The sequence below is a fragment of the Sinocyclocheilus grahami genome, unplaced genomic scaffold (assembly GCF_001515645.1).
Source record: "Sinocyclocheilus grahami isolate Dianchi unplaced genomic scaffold, SAMN03320097.WGS_v1.1 scaffold694.1, whole genome shotgun sequence".
In the NCBI taxonomy this organism is placed as follows: domain Eukaryota; kingdom Metazoa; phylum Chordata; class Actinopteri; order Cypriniformes; family Cyprinidae; genus Sinocyclocheilus; species Sinocyclocheilus grahami.
The window spans coordinates 93,542-118,340 of NW_015505873.1; the positions used below are offsets into that span (position 1 = coordinate 93,542).

The 24,799-nt window shown below is 36.8% G+C and overlaps 1 protein-coding gene across 1 annotated transcript in view; it reads right to left on the bottom strand.

Annotated features, from left to right (window-relative positions):
* Positions 1 to 24,799, bottom strand: part of LOC107559653 (netrin receptor UNC5C-like) — a 226,112-nt gene that overhangs the window by 90,923 nt on the left and 110,390 nt on the right. The window contains exon 4 of the mRNA XM_016243552.1: positions 14,563 to 14,706. Within this exon, the coding sequence (XP_016099038.1) occupies positions 14,563 to 14,706 (144 nt within the window). The remainder of the gene's footprint in view (positions 1 to 14,562; positions 14,707 to 24,799) is intronic.

The window sequence follows — 24,799 nt, forward strand, 5'->3', positions numbered from 1 at the left end:
CAAAAGTGATAGATCTGTAAAGCAATATATTGTGAGAGGGCCGTGTGTTACCGTGTCCCAAACGACTCAAAATAATAAACCACAAAGTTAACAAAACGATGCACTCCACTGTGCTGAGCGAGAGCACTTCTCTGCTTCTTCACGCACCGTCGGAAACTTCCTATTTCCCACTTATGAAGTCGTGAGCGCTGCTGCAGTCTTAGGCAAACCCCAAATGCTCTCATTGAGACGCTTGATGACGCTCACCCCAAGCCAGTACTGATCAACATCACACCCTCCTGTGACCCATGGTTTGTCTGTATGTGTATTCAGAGCCAGTGAGCAACGGACTTTCATAATAATAAAAATCTGCGTTAATGTGCGATAAAATAATTGTCGGCGTTAATCAATTAATGCGTTAACGCGATAATAACGCGTTAACTTGCCCAGTTCTAATATACAGTATGTATATATGTATATATGTATGTACGTATGTATGTGTCTGTTTGAAAAAACTATATTGGACATAAAAAGGACTAAGGAATATGTTTTACATAAAATACAGCAAATAAATTATTAAAATATTAAAATAAACATTTAAATTGAACATCGTTACAGTCCTAAATCTCACAAGGATATAAGTTGAGTCAGTATGTCCAAATTCCCAAAAATAAATACATAAAAAAATGAATAAAAGAAAGAATGAATGAATTAAAATTGATTAAAAAACTTAAAAAAAAAAAAAATCTAAATTACTTTGTAAATTATTACCAGTAATTTCCTTCAATCTACACTGAAAAAAATGGCAATGAAACAATTTTCACTTAGAAATTGCTAGCAAATTTCACAAATAGAATAAATAATAGAATAAATCTTCACAGATTGAATACAAAATAAATGGCAAGCAACATATTGAATTAGACATTCATATTTTAAGTAGAAAGACTGAAATAGTATTTTCTTGTAAACATACTTCAGTAATATTTGTTTTATTTACAACCTCAGTGACTCAAATACATTTATTTATTTTAATTATTGTACTTATTTATTTACTGATTGATTGATTGATGATCGATCGATTGTAGGGTTGGGCCGATAGATGATGCCATTGACAGACATCACGATGTTGAGCCGGCATCGTAACCCCCCCCATACCCCCTTCAATCCGCCGCATCCCAACTCCGTGTTCGGAAAGGAAATTAAGTGTACTACGGAACCCCAAAAGGGAATAAATAGCCTACTAGATGGGAGGATAAAAAAATTTCTCTCGCAATCATATCGTTGGGTGATTAAATTGCGGCCATCAGGGAGCCGGTACTAATATGCAAGGCATTGAAACCGCTTTAGAATGCGTGCTTTCATTTTACTTTCACTTTCGAGATTCGCAATCACACGGACTCTATACTATGGAGCAGCAGTACCTACCACACATTTTACAAGACTAGATATTTGTCAGTGGTGCTCAGTATCTGCAAATCATTCGCCATCATCCAATCAATCAATCTCTCCTTACTCCGTGTATGTGGTAAGTGAACTTTCATGTACTGTAATGTAACAGTCTACCGCTAGCAAGCGGCTAACCATGTCCCATTAGTGGCTCCGTAGAACGTGTTATTTGTTTTCCGTGCCTTTCTGCATACGGATTCACGCTTTGCGCACGCCCCCTATCCCCGCCCCCTGATGACATCATCCATCACGATGTTGGAGCAGCAGTACCTACCACACATTTTACAAGACTAGATATTTGTCAGTGGTGCTCAGTATCTGCAAATCATTCGCCATCATCCAATCAATCAATCTCTCCTTACTCCGTGTATGTGGTAAGTGAACTTTCATGTACTGTAATGTAACAGTCTACCGCTAGCAAGCGGCTAACCATGTCCCATTAGTGGCTCCGTAGAACGTGTTATTTGTTTTCCGTGCCTTTCTGCATACGGATTCACGCTTTGGGCACACCCCCTAACCCCGCCCCCTGATGACATCATCCATCACGATGTTTCACTGTAGACATCGCCCAACCCTAATTGATTGATTGATTGACTGATTGATTGGGCACAAACCAAAACATCACATCAAAAAAAGACTGAAAGCGTGAATGCATTATAAATATGCCTGTGTGAGCGACCTCTGAAGCTGCTGTAAAACAGAAAGCAGAGTCACGGCGAGTGAACAGGAGACACGCATCGGTCCTGCAGTAATCAGTGTTTCTCCTGTCACACGTCCAGCGTGACTTTAGATGCTGCTCATTCCCTCAGATGTAATATTTAAGAGTGCTGCCCATCTCTCCTCTCAGCTTCTGCTGGAATACAGATACATGTCTTCATTCTGCATTCACCTGAGCTCCTCACACACCTTCTGCTTTCCTGGGATTTATTTGACTTCCAGCGTGAATAAAGCATAGCGCGGGACGAGGAGCGTGTGGCAGCACATGCTGACGGCCGGAGCTGTAATGACTTTCTACTCCACGCTGAATAGTAATGCCATTAGACAGTTTAACAGTGACGTTACACAACTAGTCTCCATCTCACGGCATGACTGTTATTTTTAGTATTAATTATAGCTTCTGCTACTATTTTGAACTAGATTTTATTTTTATATTTTTTTGGTTTCATTTTAATTTAGTTAAAGTTTTAGTTATTTTGTTCTGTACTTTTGTCATTTTTATCAGCTTTTTATTGTTTTTAAAAATGCCTATATAGGTTTTATTAATTTTTATTTCAATTTTAATTTTAAATATAGCTGCAAGCAGCAATTACCGGGGTTCAAACACTTTAAGGCTTTTAAGGTGGTATGCTTTTAGGGTCTGGGCCAACCTGGATGTATGGCTGACAGTAAAACACATCCAATATGGAGAATAGGCTCACACACACACAGAGAAATTAAATGGTTAAACTATTATATTAATACTCAATAAGCATGCTACACACACACACACACACACACAGACACACACATACACAGACATACATGCACACACATTTTGTTGCAGATATAGATATTTGTAATAAATGATAGGTGACGGTACTTTATTGCAAGTCTTTTCTTTTTAAGAGTTTGTGTGTCATTTTCAGGTTTCACTGTAATCATAATCTGGCATAATTGTAAAAACTGATATGTCTGAATGAACAAAATGGTAAACTTTGACTAAATGTGATTTTAAATGTTATAACAGTGATTTTACAATGTCTAAGCATGAATCCATAAGCAAACCTATGAACAGTACTGTGTTTTAAGGAAGTGAATGAGCCCATTGTTAAATTATCTTTTGATTTTACTGATGTTATTCTTTTTTCTGGTTTTATTTTATTTGTACAGCACTATGGTCACCTGCTGTTGTGTTTATCGGTGCTTAATAAATGAATGAATGAATGAACCCTGCTTTTCTCTGAGCAGTTTCATTTAAAGCATGTGGATTTTCCCAACAATATTTGCTGCTTATCTGCCGTCAGTGTGATTTTCACATTTATCATCGGTCCATGATGGGAAAACAGTGTCATGATGACAAATGGGTTCAGATTAATTTCTCTGTGAGTGATAAAAACATCATAAACACATATTCACATTCGGCTCGGTGTTTCTTCTTATTGCTAGTTGTGCATCACATGTGTCTCAAAACCTACAAAGACAGCTTCTGTTTTACAGTGTGGACAGCTTCACAGCACAATGGGAAAGTTCAAACCAATCTATGATATATGTTGTATTTTATTCATATAAATGTTAATGACAAAGCTTAATTAATAGCTTAATTAATTTAGAATAATTTAGAATGTCTTTGCTTAGCTATTTTAATTGCTTTAAATGTGCATTCAACTACTGCTACTACTTATAATAATAAAAAAATCTAATTATATTAAATATAATACGTTACAAATTAAAACATTTCATTCCTATATGCACATTGTATATAAATGTTGAGGACAGACAATAATTTATATTTGTCAAAATATGAAGTTTATTTGCAAAAATGTTCAAAAATCATGTTTTTTTTATTATGTTATCATGTTTTTATTGTGTTAGTTAGCTGTATTTTTTTAGTTGTTTTGTACTTAATCAAAATAACCCAACTGCAGTTTGATTGAGATTAATTGGAATACACAATGAAAAAACTCAGAGTTATCCGTTTTTGCAAATAAACTCTTCATATAATGCTATATAATAATTTCTAATAATAAATAATGTTGATGACAGCTAAAAATATAATACAAATATTTTACACCGAAGTTGAATAAATGTGTCTATAACCAAACATGATTCGAACGGGCATTCAGAATTCGGATAGACAAAGAATTGTTTGCGTGCTCAAAATGGTAAAATAAAAGTAAAATAAAATGAAAGATCCGGCTGCATTGACTCCAAACAAATCTAGATGACTTTGTCACTTCTGTGCTACCAAATGAGAGCAGGGCAGACTGACAGCGATTGGTTGAATGCGCTGTCAATCAGACAGAGGGGCGGGTCTTTGCTGCTGACAGTGATGGATGAGCGGCACTCCCACGCTCTCCTCTGGGCCTCCTCCATTTCTGTCTGTCTCCTCCACGGCCATCCAGCTCCACAGAGGATGACGGATACAGAGAGACTCTAATAAAAATCCAATATTTCCCACAGGCGGCGGGAGAGGAGAGAGCAGGAGGCGCTCCATCAGTTCTGCTGGAGGTGGAGGACGTCAGTGTTATATAGAGCACACGCCTCAGCCTCATCCATCTGCGCTCGCAACAGAGATCGACAACACGCTACCTGAAGAGAAAATGACAATCAAGGAAATCCCATTTAAGGGCCTTCAGTCAGCAACCATCATCTCACTCACAGACGCACAAGCACAGCGTCATCCACTTGAGCGAAGAATGACAGGAAAATCAAAAACCGTTACAATTAGAAAATGATGCTTTTTTCATAGAAAACTCATGACTATATTTAACTTCTTTAGCTCAGGTGTTCAGGCTGGTGTATTTGATGAGCATGCAGAGTAATCTGTATTTAAATCTGTATAGTAAATAAAATAAAACAAATTACAGTATATGAATTTTAACACAACATATATTTTATTTTAATACGATATATAATATTTTAACATTTGTTTAAATAAATGTATTATGCATTTTATTTTATTTACAATATTTTATTACATTATCAATATATATTTTATTATAATATTTATTATATATTAATTAAAAATATTTCAATAAAAATAATAGTGCAACAACACAACTATATATGTAATTATTTTTCATATTTGTACATTTATTTACATGTTATTTTATTTTTAATTATATATAATTATTATATATTTAATCATTAATATTTAATTATATATATATATATATATATATATATATATACACATATATTCTACTAAATAATTACTCGCCAAAAATAATTAATATATTATTATTAAATAAATAGTCACAAGTGTTTTCACAAGTGAAACTAAAAAAAATAAAAATAATAAAAAATAATTGCAAAGGCTGCCAGTGATCAAAATATTGAATAAAATGGTAAAATCATCTGCTCAAATTGAACCCTTTTAAGTTTCAAAAGGTAACGAAATATGCTTTATTCTATTCTTCTGTAATTGTTCTTAAGATATCAAGAGAGTTTTTTGTTATTGCAGCATTTAGAGAACCATCCGTGCTGGATATATACAGTGGGTACAGAAAGTATTCAGACCCCCTTAAATTTTCAGTAATTATATTGACTGATTGATCAAAAGACACTGAAGAGCCACATTCACCATCATGTCACATCAAACGATCTGAAAGAGAATAAACGGTTTGCTCTCATGACACACTCACACACACACACTTACTCTCTCTCACACACTCACTCACACACTCACACACACACAGAGCACCTGTAATACAAGTACCAGCTCAAAGTGCTATTAAATAGTGTCATAAATTTGACATATTAAATGACAAATGTTGAGTTTGAAGTTGTTTTGGACTGCCTGTTTTAATAAATCAATTCAAAAACAGATTCAAAGATTTGTTTGCATCACCCCAAAATGACTGAAATCTACATGTGGAATTTATCAGGCTGAGGAAAGAATATATTTAATATTTATCTGCACAACTTGTATATCCTGTTAAAAATTTGTGTGTACAGTATATATTAGGGCTGTCAAAATTAATGCGTTAATAAAGCATTAACACAAATTCATTTTAACGGCACTAATTTTATTAACACAGCGTGCATTTTCTGTTTGACCCATTGCCTATCCCGTAGTTGGAGAAATGGTGATGCAAAGTGTTGCCAACTTAACGACTTTGTCGCTAGATTTAGCGGCTTTTCAGACTCCTTTAGCGACTTTTTAATTTATTTATTTTTTTTCAAAAAAGCACCTAGTGACAAATCTTTAGGGTTTGCCCAAACCTTATTTAGTCTCTGAGACTCGCAGGTACTGTTGCACTGCGTCTGCTCTGTTCAGCGAGCAGCTGAGAGGAGCAGCGCTTTTAGTTAAACCAGATATTATGTTGCTTCTCTAATTTTACATGCAAGTATAGGCGAAATCACAGCACAGCTATTGTCTTTATCTTATGTATATTTGATTTCATCAGACGATGGCTCGATTATAAATCAGGATTTTTGTGCAGATTAACGTGTTGGAAGGGAAAGCTGGTTATGTAGTCTTAGGCTAAGTTCACACTACACGACTTTAAACGTTGGCAGTTCGCTGTGCTGTTCAGACTACATGACTTGATTGTCTGTCTTTAAGTCGTTGTGGTGTTCACACTATGTGACTCTGTAAATGATCCGCAACCGGGGGTTACACACTACACGAGCTGACAACAACTCTGTCACCCAATGACTCTACAAACCACGTTTTGTCACGAAAACACACGCGAGAATTGGAACGGGAATGACGCGATGTTCATTTGAAAATGGATGCTTTGCTCGATGAAAAATTTTGCTCCATTTATTGTGTCTAGGGCTGATTTTCCCCCGATCACAGCCCGACCTGTCGGCGAGCTCGTTAACTAACTGTAGTGTGAATTTAGCATTAATGGGATGCGTTTCAGTCACTGTTTCAGATTATTTGAATGCAAAAGCATGAAAAGAAAGCTTATTGTTATTTTTAAGTAGACCTTACTGTTTTACATGTATTAAACATTTTGAAGCTACTTTTTGAAGCTACAGTAGCTGTTTGGATGAAACTTTTATATATTTAACAATTTAAATAATAATAATTTAATGCAATAATGGGGAAAAATTGTCTAAGATAATTTTTTAAGTAGATTTTACTGTGTTATAAATGTGTTAAACATTTTGAATATATTTTTAGAAGTTAGAATTGCTGTTTGGATGAAATTACGGAAAGTATATATGTTTTTCTTGCATTAAGCATTTCATTTAAAGTTTAAATAATAATCTGAAGTTTTTTAATTTTACTGTGTAGATTCAATATTTAATGTCAAAACATTGCGCAAAATGTAATGCAAGTAAACCTGGCTGTTTGGATGAAATAATAGGAGAAAAAACACTCGTTGCTATTTCAGAGTAAAAACAGAACACCGAACATCACGAGAAGGCTGAAAACAGAGATTTCTCTCAGTTCTGTGACCCAGTGCTGTTTCCACACCACTGAAAGTGAAATGAGTACGTAGGAAACGGCTTTAGTCGCATTGGAGGCCATTACAGTAATAATAGCGGCTGAGTGGCTGTTTAAAGCATGAGTCAGTCGACACGCCATGCTGCCATTGGCAGTTTAAACAACTCACACCAATTACCAGCATTTTCATTCCATTACAGCCGTCCCTCGAGACAGGCCATGGCCACAATTAACCGCTTGTGTTCTGACACACGTGAATCCAGTCTGGAGTCAGAGACGGCACTAAATTCTGCAGCTCTCCACCTTAACACCATGAGTTCAGAAGAAAATAAAACAATTCAGATAAAATACCCTAGCAACCACCCAGAACACCCTAGCAACCTCATAACAACCACTCAAAAAACCCTAGCAACCTCATAACCACCCCAAAACCCTAGCAACAATATAGCAGCTATTAGACCAAAAACATTCTACAAATTTCTTAGCAACCACCCAGAACACCCTAGCAACCTCATAACAACCACCCCAAAACCGTAGCAACCATATAGCAACTGTTTGATCAATAACATTCTACAAATTTCTTAGCAACACCCTTAATACCCTAGGAACCTCATAACATCCACCCAAAAGAACCCTAGCAACCTCATAACAACCACCCCAAAAACCCTAGCAACCGTATAGCAGCTGCTGGACCAAAAACACCCTATAAATGTTTTAGCAACACCCTAGCATCCACCCACAACACCCTAGCAACCTCATAACAAACACCCGAAAAAAGTCTAGCAACCATATAGCAGCTCCTCGCAAAAATGCTCTCAACCTTAACAGGATGAATTAAATGAAAACGAGGCACAGAAGTAAACATTGGCACTGCAATCGCATGTTCCTTTGACTGACTCATTACATCCTGGCGAACGGTTTGAGGAAAGTTTCCTCGTCCAATCCATCTCAACAGTTTGAGCTAAATCAAAGCTCTCCTCAGTATCTGTTCGTTCGCCGTACGCCGCGTGGGTTTCTCACATTAGCAGCGGTTGAAGCAAGCGGCCCAATTTAAAGCACTTTGGGGTTCTGGACAAAACGCCATCCATATTTTGTGCCGTTCCTGTGCCAAAAACCTGAGTGGTGAATAATGTACGGTAGAGCTGGGCAGGGTGGAAATGAGCAAACACACACGCTGAATTTATTACCACCTCTAATGGGCCAAATGCATTACAATGCCATTTGTGATATGTAGTGCCACACAACCTTTCTGCCTATTATAAATTAATGCAAGGTTGGAGACGATAAATGCTGCATTTCAGTCTCCAGACTTTCAGGAACACAACAAACTTTCAGAAGAGAAGCTTCAGCTGCACGACAGAAAACACAAAAGATCAAATCAAATTACACGCAGCTCTCATTCTGCTGAATCTTACGACACACATCAAACATTCAGCGTATTTTATGCAAAAGTTTGGGATGGAAGATTGCTTGATGTGAGTAAAAGTGGAATATAAATCTTATTTATTGTCTTATGCAGCATGATGCTACAGTGTGCATGGATGGTCACGTAACACGTGCTTTTGGTCGTGTAGTATGGACGGAGATTTTTTCTGAAACGCAATGGAAACGCCAGTATGGACAAGGATCGTTTTCATTTTAAAACAAAAATGCACCAGTGTAAATGTAGCCTTACATCTAAAGGGGTTGGTCGCTTTTACACTACAGCCTCACGTGTGCGCCACATCTCTGTGTGTTAACGGTGTAAACTAGTAGGTGTGTTCGACTTGACGCGGCACAGACAGATCAGTGTATTACAGCAGTGCACGACAGAAAACACAAAAGATCAAATCAAATTACACGCAGCTCTCATTCTGTGATCTTACAACACACATCAAACATTCAGCGTATTTTATGCAAAAGTTTGGGATGGAAGATTGCTTGATGTGAGTAAAAGTGGAATATAAATCTTATTTATTGTCTTATGCAGCATGATGCTACAGTGTGCATGGATGGTCACGTAACACGTGCTTTTGGTCGTGTAGTATGGACGGAGATTTTTTCTGAAACGCAATGGAAACGCCAGTATGGACAAGGATCGTTTTCATTTTAAAACAAAAATGCACCAGTGTAAATGTAGCCTTACATCTAAAGGGGTTGGTCGCTTTTACACTACAGCCTCACGTGTGCGCCACATCTCTGTGTGTTAACGGTGTAAACTAGTAGGTGTGTTCGACTTGACGCGGCACAGACAGATCAGTGTATTACAGCAGTGTTTCCCAACCGGGGTGCCATCTGTTGAGAGCAGGGGTGCCGTGTAAAAAATCCTTTTTTAATATTTTTAAATTGCTAAAATGTTCAAAAAAGCTGCTATTATATAATATCCATTTCTGATGTCGCCAATAATTAGAGATGCACCGAAATTCCGGCTGCCGAAAATTAGTTCACCGCTCAGGTTTCACTTTCACGTGGTGTGACGCTCTGCGTATTATCCGCTCTATGCGTGTGCGCTCCGCTCAGTCGCTCCACTCATATACCGTTCATGCTCTCTCATTCATTGATCTGCTAACTGCATGTTATGCTCACGTGTCCTGATAATAATAGCTTTCTAGGACTAAACATTATTTGGATAATTGGTAAAAAAAAAATAAAAAAAAAGGTTAAATATCTTAACCCTACTGTTAGACCTACCTGAAAATTAAAAAGCAATTTATTTAATTCGAAGGCCTGTCGTTATTTTTTATTTGCGACTAAAAAAAGGTTGGGAAACACTGTATTACAGTACCACGAGAGCTATACTAACAACTGTTAGACAACAAAACAGGCAAAATATACCCTAGAAACTGTTTAGCAACCACCCAAAACAACCTAGCAACCTCATAGAAATCAAGCAACCCTGGTAACACATTAGTGAGTTTTAAACATGCAAACATTAGTCAGATTTCATTCAAGCATTTAACTTCAGCTGAATCTTACAAAGGCCTGAAAACATTAAATGTTTTATACAATAAATATTCTAAACAAACCTCTGACATCAAGTATTAAAATTCAGCGTGCAACTCACAAACACCCTGGCAACCACCCAAAACACCCTAGCAACACAACAGAAAGAAGAATGAAACACAGATTTCCTTTCTAAAAGTGGAGTTTGCTTTGAGATCTGCCACTGTATGAAATGCGTTGAGGGAAACACACACAACAAAGCGTCTCCTGTTGGCTTTGGCTTCGGGGGGAATCTCACAGCTTGTGTTGGCCACGATGATGACGGCTCCTCTCAGCCAAACACAGCAAGCAGATCCGCTCGAACCCCTGACCGCACTCGTGCTCCCATGAGCCTCCTCTGCCGAGCCACGGCCGCACACGTGGACGCATGTGAAAACAATTACACTGAGTGCATGTGTTGGGCTACTTGTGCTAAATTACACAGTTTAGTGAATTAAGGACCATTTACATTGCTGAAGTCTCTCGTCAGCCAATGAGAACACCAATGAAGGAATCCGGCATTTGATTTGAGCTTTAATCTCCGAGTTTGCATCCAGATCAGCGTCCAAACCCACAAAACAGCCCTCAGTACACACTGAGACTGGGACAGCATACTACGCCTATGATTGCTGCAGTATATATAGCGTGCATACCAAGTATAGTATGATATTTTCCCATATGCTTGAAATATCCAGATGACCTACTAAATGTGCACACTGCACAGAATATATTGCATTCCATAATGCACTGCACTGCACTCAACCTACTTCCAGTCTAACAACTGAAATGTCAACTGTGATTTTTAACATCTTTTATGATTCATTATTTGATCAGGCTGCGACATTAAGTAAATATTTACACATAATTAGATTATAAATGCTAAAATAATTTTATCTGGATGCCTCTCACTGAATTAAACATGCAATAGTATGTGACAGTGTTTGAAACGGTTTGTCAGGGAATAATGCATACTGTTTGACTAAATGAATAGTACAGTAGGTAGTATACAGAGCATACTCTGCAGTATTCAATAAGAGTAAGCTAGTATTCTCTTCTGAACATCAAGCATGAAGGACTGCAGTGATAAGAATAGCGTACTATAATTTCTGCTATATCTATATTTTGCAGAAATGGTAATAGTAGTATTCTAGTATGCTATTTTGAATATAGGTTGTTTGAAAAACTAAACTGCATACTGCCTACTGCCAAAATGCACCATATTTCACAGTATACGGCAAGCAATTTTTAATATAAAAATATTACAAATATTATTATTATATAACTAATATTTAAGTTTTTTATGCATTACAAATGCTTAACTATTTCTTAAAACTTGAATGTAATTCAAATGTAATTCAAAATATTTTAAATAAATTTTATGCATGCATGCATATATACAAACATACTTATTTTTAAGTATTAAGTTTTATGTATATATACAGTAGTAAAATCAAATACAGTTAATACTTTGTCATAATTTTAAAAAGATAACATTTTTAAACAACATAATTTTAAAAATATATATATATATATAAAAAAAAAAATCACTTTTAAGTTTTATGTGTATAGATACAGTAAAATAAAATGCAGTTTAAAATATAGTAAAATACTATTTTTTCCAACACAATAACCAGCATCTAGCTATCATCTTACAAATGAATCATAAATTTGCATTTTAAAACAAATTGTGTCTTACAATTTGGCAGTCTGTTTAGGTAAAAGCCAGTAAAAAGGTTATAAATAAAGGCTGTTATGACTTCCAGTTCATTCATCACACTGTAAATGGAAGGTCAAGTCAAGTGCATTGCATTGTCGGATACATATATTGTGCATTTTGACAAACGCAGTATTTCAGTCAGGTATTCCATTGTGACAGTAAACACACAGCAGCGCTAGTGTGAGCATCACAGTAGTGTGCTATTGTGAGTCTCTTTCTCTAGTTGTGTTGTGTGGAGGTAAATCACAGCAGTGTGTGAGTCCGTGTTAAACAGCATCTGCGTCCGGATCGAAGCTCGTCCCCTCATAACTCACGCTGGAAGTGCCCGATGCGACACGCTCACAAATCACGCTCTCCATTAATATTCTCAATGAGAGTGCCAGCTTTCTACAGCTCCTGAACTTTACGGCGCTTCCATTGATCAGCGATCCACAACAACAAAACGCTGCTTATTTATCGCTCTGGAGTGTTACTCAGGCCCTGATTAAAACATCTGTCACAGACGGGACGCTGAAAAAGGCTAAATGATCGCTGCGGTTTCCATTAGCCTCTGAATAGAGACTCGTTTAGATTTGAATCAAAGGTTACGATCATTAGAGCAGAACACTGACCTGAGACCAGCTCGACTGAGCGATCGACTGTAACTAAAGCCCATGAGGAGATCAACAGGTCAACGAGGAGGAGTAATTAAGTGCCCTAACCAGGTGCCAGCTGCAGTGTTTCACTGAAAAAGCAAATACTGTAGTGTTTCCTCCTGAATCTACAGCAAAACAGAATTAAACAGACAATAAATGGCTGCAGTGTTCCAAGGCTGCATGCAAAAATAAACAAACAGCCCGATCAGAGCAGTGTGATTCATGAAGAAATGAGAAATGTGCTGGTCTCATGACGGACTCATTTCACACAGCGGACGCATCTCTCGTTCACACGCTGAAGATGTCCTCCGTCTGAGCTGAGAGCGAATGAGGTTTCAGTACAGCAGCGGCTCCTCATGCTGGAAAAACAAGCTGCTTCACCACGGCTCTCTGCTGGAAACTGACCAACCGTTCTCAGCGATATAACAGCAGCCCAAATAGAAGCACATTTTAGTCACACCTAAAAATCTCTAGATCATATAATATCAACAAAAGTGTCTTTTACAGTAAATAAAAATGTAAATACAAGGAGAGAAAATCTAAGAAAATCTGCAGTGAATATAAATTTAAAAAAATTATTTAAACTTTCAATTTTGTATTATATTTTTTTATTATTTTATTTTTACTTATTAAATCAAATGTTTAAATAAAACAAGAAACAAGAATAAACAATAAACAAAAACAATAAACATATATATATATATAAATTAAAATTAAAAATTTTCCTTTTTTCATTTGAATTATTTTATATATGATTTTGTTAAGTATTTATTTTTATATTTAATTATCAATACACACAAATTTGCATAAAATAAAAATGTTTAAAAATACATGAAATATTTTGTTATATGTATGATTTAAGCATTTATTTTTATATTTAATTATTAATACACAAATTTACATAAAATACAAATGTTTAAAAATACATGAAATATTTATATATATGATTTATTTAAGTATTTATTTTTATATTTAATGCAAAAAATGGCATAAAACAAAAAATTTTAAAAATAAAATAAAAATGATCTGTTATATTTATTTTTTATTTAAGTATTTATTTTATATTTAGTTATTAATGCACAAAAAATGCATAAAAGAAAAATGTATTTAAAAAAATACAAAATATTTTGTTATATTTATGATTTAACTATTTTTTTATATTTAATTATTAATACACAAAAATTTGCATAAAGAATCTTTTTAAAAATACATGAAATGTTTTATCTGCTTACCTGCATGTCATGCGTCAAATGTGTTGTTATATAATTGAAATATTACCTTAAAATCTCAGGGATAAGTACATATTTCAGTTGAAAGGGGTTTGACTGATAAAAACTTTTGTGATTGCCTGATCTAATAAATCACATTCACACACCTTTCTAATGTCACTGTATTGTCTGAAACAGGTTTGTAAAGGTATCTATCTGTGTTTGAGACGCAGAGAGACATGCAACATCAAGCTTGATTTCTGTCCGTAGATATACTCTTCAGGAGAAGGCTGCTGGACGGCGTGAGCTCAGCAGCTGCTTATAAACACCAGCGCTGTGATTGGTGCGATTAAGGATGCTGCTTTTGTTAGCAACACTAAATGAGGAAAACCACCACAAGAATGTAAACGCAACACAGCTCCACCAGAGGAAAGGGAAACGTCAGCATAGACTCCTCCATGTCGTCTCAGGTCCTGTTTGTGTTTCAGGTGTGTGCTGTAGTGTGTTTGGACTTACAGGCGATCCGGACGTGGGCTTTACGGCTCTTGGTGGTTCCTGCCGAGCTCCAGGCCACACACTGACACCAAAAATCCTCCAGACCGAAGAGCTCCTCCACCTGCTGACGGGTGATCTCGATACTGGCCTCCCGCACCACCAGACCTGCACACACACACACACACACACGTTAGGTTTCTATGAATTTTGGGGACTTTCCATAGACTTCTTTTACTTTTATACTGACCATACGATATTTTCTATCCCCTGACCCTAATCCTACCCCTTACACAAAACCTGTTTGCATTGTTACACTTTCAGATAAACATCATTTACTATTTAAAAAAATATAAAAAATTCCCTCGTGGGGCCACATGCCAGTCCCCACAATGTCAAAAATATCAGGTTTTACTTTCCTCGTGGGGACATTTGGTCCCCACAATGTAGCATAAACAAGTACACACACCCACACACACTCTCACACACGCACACCCTCTCTCTCACACACACACACACGCACGCACACACACACACACACACACACACTCTCTCTCACACACACACACACACGCACGCACTCTCTCACACACACACACTCTCACACACGCACACACTCTCTCTCACACACACACACACGCACGCACTCTCACACACACACACACACACACACACACTCTCTCTCTCACTCACACACACACACACACACACACTCTCACACACGCACACACACACTCTCTCTCTCACACACACACACACACGCACGCACTCTCTCACACACACACACTCTCACACACGCACACACACACTCTCTCTCTCACACACACACACACACGCACGCACTCTCTCACACACACACACTCTCACACACGCACACACACACTCTCTCTCTCACACACACACACACACGCACGCACTCTCTCACACACACACACTCTCACACACGCACACACACACTCTCTCTCTCACACACACACACACACGCACGCACTCTCTCACACACACACACTCTCACACACGCACACACACACTCTCTCTCTCACACACACACACACACGCACGCACTCTCTCACACACACACACTCTCACACACGCACACACACACTCTCTCTCTCACACACACACACACACGCACGCACTCTCTCACACACACACACTCTCACACACGCACACACACACTCTCTCTCTCACACACACACACACACGCACGCACTCTCTCACACACACACACTCTCACACACGCACACACACACACACACACACACACACACGCGAGGATGTGCAGTCTAACAGCTCACACGCGTGACCTCCCATAATCCAAGTGTTTTCTAAAAAATATATATTTAATATAATTATGAATATTGCATTCATCATCATCATTATTATTATTAAAACTAATTTTAACATGAATAATTATTATAAAATAAAGCAAAATAGTTTAAAGTTGATGGAATTTGCGTCAGTAATTCACCCGATGCTATTCATTTTTGATCTTACTACACATCTGCTTAAAACTGCACCTGTACGATCATATTAAAATGTTAGTAATGCATAACTCTTCAGCACATAAACATATATATAAAAATAACAACTGCAATATATATATACACACACACACACACACAGTATTTAGAATATTATAAAGATAATATAAAAATAAACAAATAGTAATAATACATAATAGTTTATATATAGAATAGAATAGCACAGAACAGAGCAGTTTAACATGGCACACTACAGAATGTCACTTTCAAGTTACATCAAAGCAAAAAATGGTTTCATAATCTGTCAACAAACGCAATAATTTGCTCCATCACTGAAATGACTTTCTTTTCTATCTGACTTTCTTTCTAGGCCATACAAGCTATTGGTTATAATTTACAGCTCCATCTAGAAAACAACTGAAATCTCCAAAACTTGCTTCAGTAACAGAACTTATTTTGACACTATTATATAAACCCAGTGCTGATTTTACAGCACTGTACTCTTCTTTTACAGTTTTACTCTGCTGGAATATATATATATATTTTTGGTTGCACTCAGAAACACACACACATGACACTGACGTGTAGAGATCATCATATGAGCGTGATCAAACACACACACAGATGGACTGCCAGGATGATTGAGCTGTTTGGACTCTTTCTAGCCGCATTTGGAGCATCACACCGGCCCGATCCTGTTTGCTAAACTCCTCTGATTATTGTTCATCTGGCCACTGGACGCTAAACAAATGAACACGCCCATGGCAGCGGCCTTCAGCGACGCCTCCCATCTATACTTTACGCCTCCAGCCATATAATTCAACAGAGAGGCTCGGCTAATCCGATCAGAAACATGACGTATCGTTCTCGCGTCTCTCTGGATGAGTGTGTAAGAGGAGACGTCGTTCAGCTGTTGTTCGTGTGTGTATGTATGTGTGTGTGTGTGTGTGTGTACTGGTTTATATATCCTGGTGGGGACTTAAACCTGACTACACACAGACTCATGGGGACTCGTGTCACGGTGGGGACCTAAATTGTGGTCCCCACGGGTACAAAAGCTTATAAATCATACAGAATGAAGTTTTTTGAAAATCTAAAAATGCAGAAAGTTTTCTGTGAGGGGTAGGTTTAGGGGTAGGGTAATAGAATATAGAGTCTGTACAGTATAAAAACCATTACACCTATGGAGATTCCCCACAAGGATAGCTGACCAGACGTACGTGTGTGTGTGTGTGTGTGTCGGAACCCAACAGGCCCCAGAGGTGGTTTTTGGGCACAGGTTATGATTGGTTTGCGTGGCCAGCGGCTCCAGCTCGAGTCGTAAAGCTGCAGTAATCCTCTATGCTAATGTGCTGCTCTGCTCTCCTCCATCCAGCTTCTTCTACATACTAATTGCTTGTTGCTTCATCTGCACACATTTAAAATCATACGTGTGCTTGACTCCCTCACAAAGTAAAAAAAAAAAAATCCATTTTGTATTTATTTATTTATTTCTAAACATGCAAAATGCAAATATTTTGCATGTATGAATATGGTTTATTTTAATCAGTAAGATTTGAATTACACGAAATGGAAAAGTGTAATATACTTTTTTCATATACAGTATGCATTCACAAATTATAAACAAATTATACAAATATAAAAATCAATAAATTATCATAAATTCAAATTTTTATTTAAAGGGGTCATATGATGCTATTTCTCTTTGGAGTGTTACAAGCTCTTGGTGCATAAAGAAGATCTGTAAAGTTGCAAAGACTAAAGTCTCAAATCCAAAGAGATATTCTTTATAAAAGTTAAGAGTCAGCCACGCCTACCTAAAACGGCTTGTTCTAACACGCCCCCACATGTCTACGTCACTATGTGGGAAGATTTGCATAACGCCACCCAAATGTTCACGCAAAGAAAGAAGGCGTAACTTTTATTCTCGCTGTAATTTTGTTGCTGCCGCCGCCATGTCGTGAAGACGCTGTGTGTTTCGTTGTGAAAGCTTGTATTTACATCACTGTTCCAGAACACTTCAACCCAAATATTCAGATGTGTGCAGCGCATTTTATGGAGGACTGTCTCCTGATCCTGGGAGAGTAGACTACAATGCCGGCTGTTCTGACTCAAAGACTGTAAGTACGTTTTTTTATATTTAAAGCGAGTTTTTTGGGCAGTGTAGAGTGTAGAGTAGCGCTTGTTGTTTGTCATTTCTCCGATCACAAATGCAGACATGGTTTTATGTTTACGCAACGCGATGCAACGCAATGCGTAAAAAGACAGAATAGTAATTATGTCCCCACTGGATGCAACGAATGCCTCGTTTATAATGGGTTTTAATGTGTTTGTCTCGTCGCTCCGGCCGGACAGGGCATCACAGTATGTGAGGGGCGTAACATTTCCGTCACACGCTTGAGGTATTCGGCCAATCACAACGCACTGGATAGCTGGCCAATCAAACAATAATGTACAGTATGTGGAAAATAATGTGTTTTTGAACCTTAAACCACATAAACACATTTCATTACACCAAATAATGTTCTTTTTAGCAACATCATATGACCCCTTTAATATTTTTATGCCCTTCACTATTTCAAGTTAAAAGTTCATGCAGAGTGTCAATTTTTTGGGGGAGAATTTTTTTTTCTCCATTCTGTCACCGATGGAGATTTGGTTCCTTGCCGCTGTCGCCTCTGGCTTGCTTAGACACTTAATATCCAGCGATATCATCGACTTGATTGCACAGATACTATTTAAACTGAACTGAGCTGGATGATGACATCACTGAATTAAATGATGAACTGCCTTTAACTGAAAAATGAATGTTTACTATTGTCCTTCTGCCTCTATTGACACACTATTTTCCTATTTGATACTGTAAAGCTGCTTTGACACAATCTGTATTGTTAAAAGCTCTATATAAATAAAGGTGACTTGACTTGACTAACTGAAAGTTCAGACAGTCTCTAAATTAGTAAATATATAAATATAATAAATATATAATATATAATAATAATATAAACATATCTAAATATAATTTATTATTTGAAATAAAAATTATACATTCAGTGGGTACGGAAAGTATTCAGACCCCCTTAAATTTTTCACTCTTTGTTATATTGCAGCCATTTGCGAAAATCATTTAAGTACATTTTTGGGTCTGAATACATTCCGTACCCACTGTATATATATAATTATTTTTAAAATAATTGTATTGTTATTTTTTATAATTATACAAATATTTGTTAATTATAAAAAATTATTATTATAAAAAAACAAATGTAAATAATTTGATAGAAGAGTCGCATGTGACACTACAGTACAAAACTTTTATGTTATTGTAGAATAATAAATAATAATACAAATATATAAATATTTTTTTATTTTATAAATGTATTCTAAAAATATTAAAATTATAAATCATTTAAAAAAATAATTATAAATATCTAAAGAAATATATAAAATAATAATTATTTTAAAAAATGTTTGAAATGGATGTAGTTTAACATGTCACACTGCAAGACATAACTTCCATGCTATTATAAATGCTTTCATAATCTGTCAACAAATGCAATAAATTGCTATCACTAAAATGTCTTTCCTTTCTATCCGATTTCCTATCTAGACCATAAAAGCTACTGTAATTATGTGAACCAGCAGTCAGAGAGCTAGATAAGCGTTTAGGGAACTCTTACTCAAGTCCGGCTCCATTCTGGTACAAAACGCTCACTTTTCACCATCCAATCAAATCAATATCCAGTACATGCAGCTTAAAATCATGTTTCTCTCAGAAACACGTCACATTATGGAAGTGAAATGAGTTGCAGACTCCGTCTCATGTTGATGTTCTGTTGTAAATCCTGAAGTGAAACAACCCAGCAGTTATTGTAGTGCATACGTTACGTTACACGCTGTAGAAATGAAGACAAACAGGCCTGTATTCTCTCTCCAGTTATTTAGCCGCTTATTAGGATTAGGAATCTAGAGCTGGCACTGAAATAACATTTCTAATGTGCTGAATAGAGCTCACATTTCTCACACATTCCTCCTGTCCTCCAAAGCTAACAACCACTCCAACTTGCCGTTATATTTGCATCAAAACGACATTATATTGGAAGCTACAATGCAGAACGGTTTTACTGGAAAAATGGCGTTCATCTGAGACCGAATTATTCCCGAGGCCATCATTTAACTCTTCACAAACTCATTTCAGATGCTCACGGACGACACATCAAAGTCTGGCCTGGAAACGATGGCATGAGGAGCGACGTGAAGCGGTTTGATTGAGGCAGAGGCCCGTGGGAATAGCTGCTCAGTGACCGCAGCGCGATTGACCCTGTTTATGAGCCACTATCAGCTTCAATAATTAAAACCTGTGTGATGCTGGAGCTTTAGCCCAGAGAAATACGCACGCATTATGTACTGTACTGTTTTAAATCATTGAATTGTTTTGAATACGGCAAATAATAAACAATAATGTTATAATATTTCATCATATATAATATTTACGATACAAAAAAAAATCTGTCAAAATGTTTAAAGTTTTAATATGTATTAAAAAAAAAAAAAAAAAAACTAGAATTGATGCCCAATTTCACTTATTAGAAAAACATTTAAATTCTTGAAGGAATTCTAGATTAAATAATACATTTTAGAAAAAATTTATATCAATTTAAAATAAACTAAAATAAAATTGTCTAAAAATAAATATGTAAAAATATTATTTTATATTTTATATATTTAAATGTTTATTAAATTTAACATAATTGTTTAACATAATCGTTTTTTTAAATATAATTGTATCATTTAAAATGTGTATTAAATTATATAACTTTATAATTCATATCTGTGAAAAATGTTTTTATAATAAATTAAATTACATTTATTTAATTAAATAAATATGTAATTATAAATAAAAATAAATGCTGATTTAAAAAAATAATAAAAGTTAAATTAATATAAACAAATATAAAAACTATTATATAAAAATTAAATAAACATTATACAATACTACATTTCACAAAATATATACATATTAAATATAAATTATAAAATTACATTTAAAAATACAGATTTTAAAGATAATATCAGTTAAATTCACATTTAAATATCATGCAGATTTTCAATCTTCACATAAAAATGACATGATGAAATATTATTTTATTTTAATATTTTGTCATCTTTTTGACAAAAAAAGATTTTTTTACAAACATTTTTTGTAATTTAATATAAAATTCTATTAATTAATTATATTATATTCGTGGTTATTTTATTATTAAATTAAAAATGCATATAAAATATTGCTTATTTTATTTTTTACATTTTTATTCTTATATATAGTATTCTTATATATACGTATTTCAGCCAAATAAGATGATATCTGGACAGCACTTGCTGGATTAAACCTTTACATGATGAGACAGTTCAAGACAAGACTGACGCTGTTGGCAAAAGCAAGGACATTGAAGCGTTCCTATTTACTTCTGGTGGCCGTTTTGTGTGGCAAGCAACATAATTAAACACGGCGGGTGAGAAACACGCGGCTCGGAAGAAACAAATCGACTGCCATTCATCTTGTGTCGCTCCTAAGTGCCATAGCTCACGGATGAAAACAGGCCCACACCCATCGCAATCATTCAGACGCTATAAATAGGCGCGATCCCAAACGGCCCATCGGATGAGTGTTTAAGAGACCGGATCGATAGGAGAACATTTGAGTAGGTGTTTCTCCTCAAAGCCACTCCATTGGCTTCCAGAGAAATCCATTTGCAGCGAGCTAATGATCTGCTGCTCTGCCTCCGCAGTAAGCCAACTCTTTCTTTATATATTTTGAGGACAGCAGGCTGGAGCCGCGTGGCTCTGCTTCAGCTCCACACAAAATGTCTGTTAAGCTGCCTCTCTGACCAAACACACCAAGAAAAGCAGCGCAAGAGAGAGCCATCACAACACACACACAGAGAGAGAGAGAGAGAGAGAGAGAGAGATTGTGACCATCAGATCAGGTTTCCCTCCGCTCAAATAGCTATTGACCAGCCCGAGCAGCTTCAAGAGTTCTTTTCTGTCAATCAGGGGAAATTAGAGAGGAGAGGATGCAGGAGAGGAGAGGACAGGAGAGAACAGAGGAGAGGACAGGAGAGGAGAGAACAGAGGAGAGGAGAGGACAGGAGAAGGGGAGGAGAGGACAGAACAGGAGAGAACAGAGGAGATGACAGGAGAGGACAGGAGAGGAGAGAACAGAGGAGAGGAGAGGACAGGACAGGAGAGAACAGAGGAGAGGACAGGTTTATTAAATTTAACATAATTGTATAATTTATACAATAAATTATATTATATTTATAAAATAAATGGTTAGAAATAATATACAATTCTAAATTGCTATTAAAAATAATAAAACAAAGGTAAATTAATATAAAATATGAAAAACTATTGTACTTTTAAAAATAAACAAAAACTTACACAATATTTCATATAAAATAATGTAAAATTGTAGATATACATTATCAAAATATATTTTTTTAAATATAATTGTATCATTTAAAATGTGTATTAAATGATATAACTTTATAATTCATATCTGTGAAAAATGTTTTTATAATAAATTAAATTACATTTATTTAATTAAATAAATATGTAATTATAAATAAAAATAAATGCTGATTTTAAAAAATAATAAAAGTTAAATTAATATAAACAAATATAAAACTATTATATAAAAATTAAATAAACATTATACAATACTACATTTCACAAAATATATACATATTAAATATAAATTATAAAATTACATTTAAAAATACAGATTTTAAAGATAATATCAGTTAAATTCACATTTAAATATCATGCAGATTTTCAATCTTCACATAAAAATGACATGATGAAATATTATTTTATTTTAATATTTTGTCATCTTTTTGACAAAAAAAGATTTTTTTACAAACATTTTTTGTAATTTAATATAAAATTCTATTAATTAATTATATTATATTCGTGGTTATTTTATTATTAAATTAAAAATGCATATAAAATATTGCTTATTTTATTTTTTACATTTTTATTCTTATATATAGTATTCTTATATATACGTATTTCAGCCAAATAAGATGATATCTGGACAGCACTTGCTGGATTAAACCTTTACATGATGAGACAGTTCAAGACAAGACTGACGCTGTTGGCAAAAGCAAGGACATTGAAGCGTTCCTATTTACTTCTGGTGGCCGTTTTGTGTGGCAAGCAACATAATTAAACACGGCGGGTGAGAAACACGCGGCTCGGAAGAAACAAATCGACTGCCATTCATCTTGTGTCGCTCCTAAGTGCCATAGCTCACGGATGAAAACAGGCCCACACCCATCGCAATCATTCAGACGCTATAAATAAGCGCGATCCCAAACGGCCCATCGGATGAGTGTTTAAGAGACCGGATCGATAGGAGAACATTTGAGTAGGTGTTTCTCCTCAAAGCCACTCCATTGGCTTCCAGAGAAATCCATTTGCAGCGAGCTAATGATCTGCTGCTCTGCCTCCGCAGTAAGCCAACTCTTTCTTTATATATTTTGAGGACAGCAGGCTGGAGCCGCGTGGCTCTGCTTCAGCTCCACACAAAATGTCTGTTAAGCTGCCTCTCTGACCAAACACACCAAGAAAAGCAGCGCAAGAGAGAGCCATCACAACACACACACAGAGAGAGAGAGAGAGAGAGAGAGAGAGATTGTGACCATCAGATCAGGTTTCCCTCCGCTCAAATAGCTATTGACCAGCCCGAGCAGCTTCAAGAGTTCTTTTCTGTCAATCAGGGGAAATTAGAGAGGAGAGGATGCAGGAGAGGAGAGGACAGGAGAGAACAGAGGAGAGGACAGGAGAGGAGAGAACAGAGGAGAGGAGAGGACAGGAGAAGGGGAGGAGAGGACAGAACAGGAGAGAACAGAGGAGATGACAGGAGAGGACAGGAGAGGAGAGAACAGAGGAGAGGAGAGGACAGGACAGGAGAGAACAGAGGAGAGGACAGAGGAGAGGAGAAGAGAGGACAGAGGAGAGGAGAAGAGAGGACAGGAGAGAGGAGAAGAGAGGACCAAGGAGAGGAGAGGAGGAGAGGACAGAAGAAAGGAGAGGACAGGAGAGAGGAGATGACAGGACAGAGGAGAAGAGAAGACAGGACAGAGGAGAGGACAGAGGAGAGGAGAGGAGGAGAGAACAGGACAGAGGAGAGGAGGAGAGGACAGGATAGAGGAGAGGAGGAGATGACAGAGGACAGAAGAGAGGAGAGGAGAGGACAGAAGAGGGGAGAGGACAGGACAGGAGAGGACAGGAGAGAGGAGAGGAGAGGACAGGATAGAGGAGAGGAGGAGATGACAGAGGACAGGAGGAGAGGACAGAAGAGAGGAGAGGACAGAAGAGAGGAGAGGAGAGGACAGAGGAGAGGAGAGGAGAGGACAGAAGAGGGGAGAGGACAGGAGAGAGGAGAGGAGTGGAGAGGACAGAGGAGAGGACAGGAGAGGACAGAAGAAAGGAGAGGACAGGAGAGAGGAGAGGACAGGACAGAGGAGAGGAGAAGACAGGACAGAGGAGAGGAGAGGAGGAGAGGAGAGGAGAAGACAGGACAGAGGAGAGGAGAGGAGAAGACAGGACAGAGGAGAGGAGAGGAGGAGACGACAGAGGACAGGAGGAGAGGACAGAAGAGAGGAGAGGACAGGAGAGGACAGAAGAGAGGAGAGGACAGGAGAGAGGAGAGGACAGAAGAGAGGAGAGGACAGGAGAGGGGAGGAGAGGAGAGAGAGGAGAGGACAGAAGAG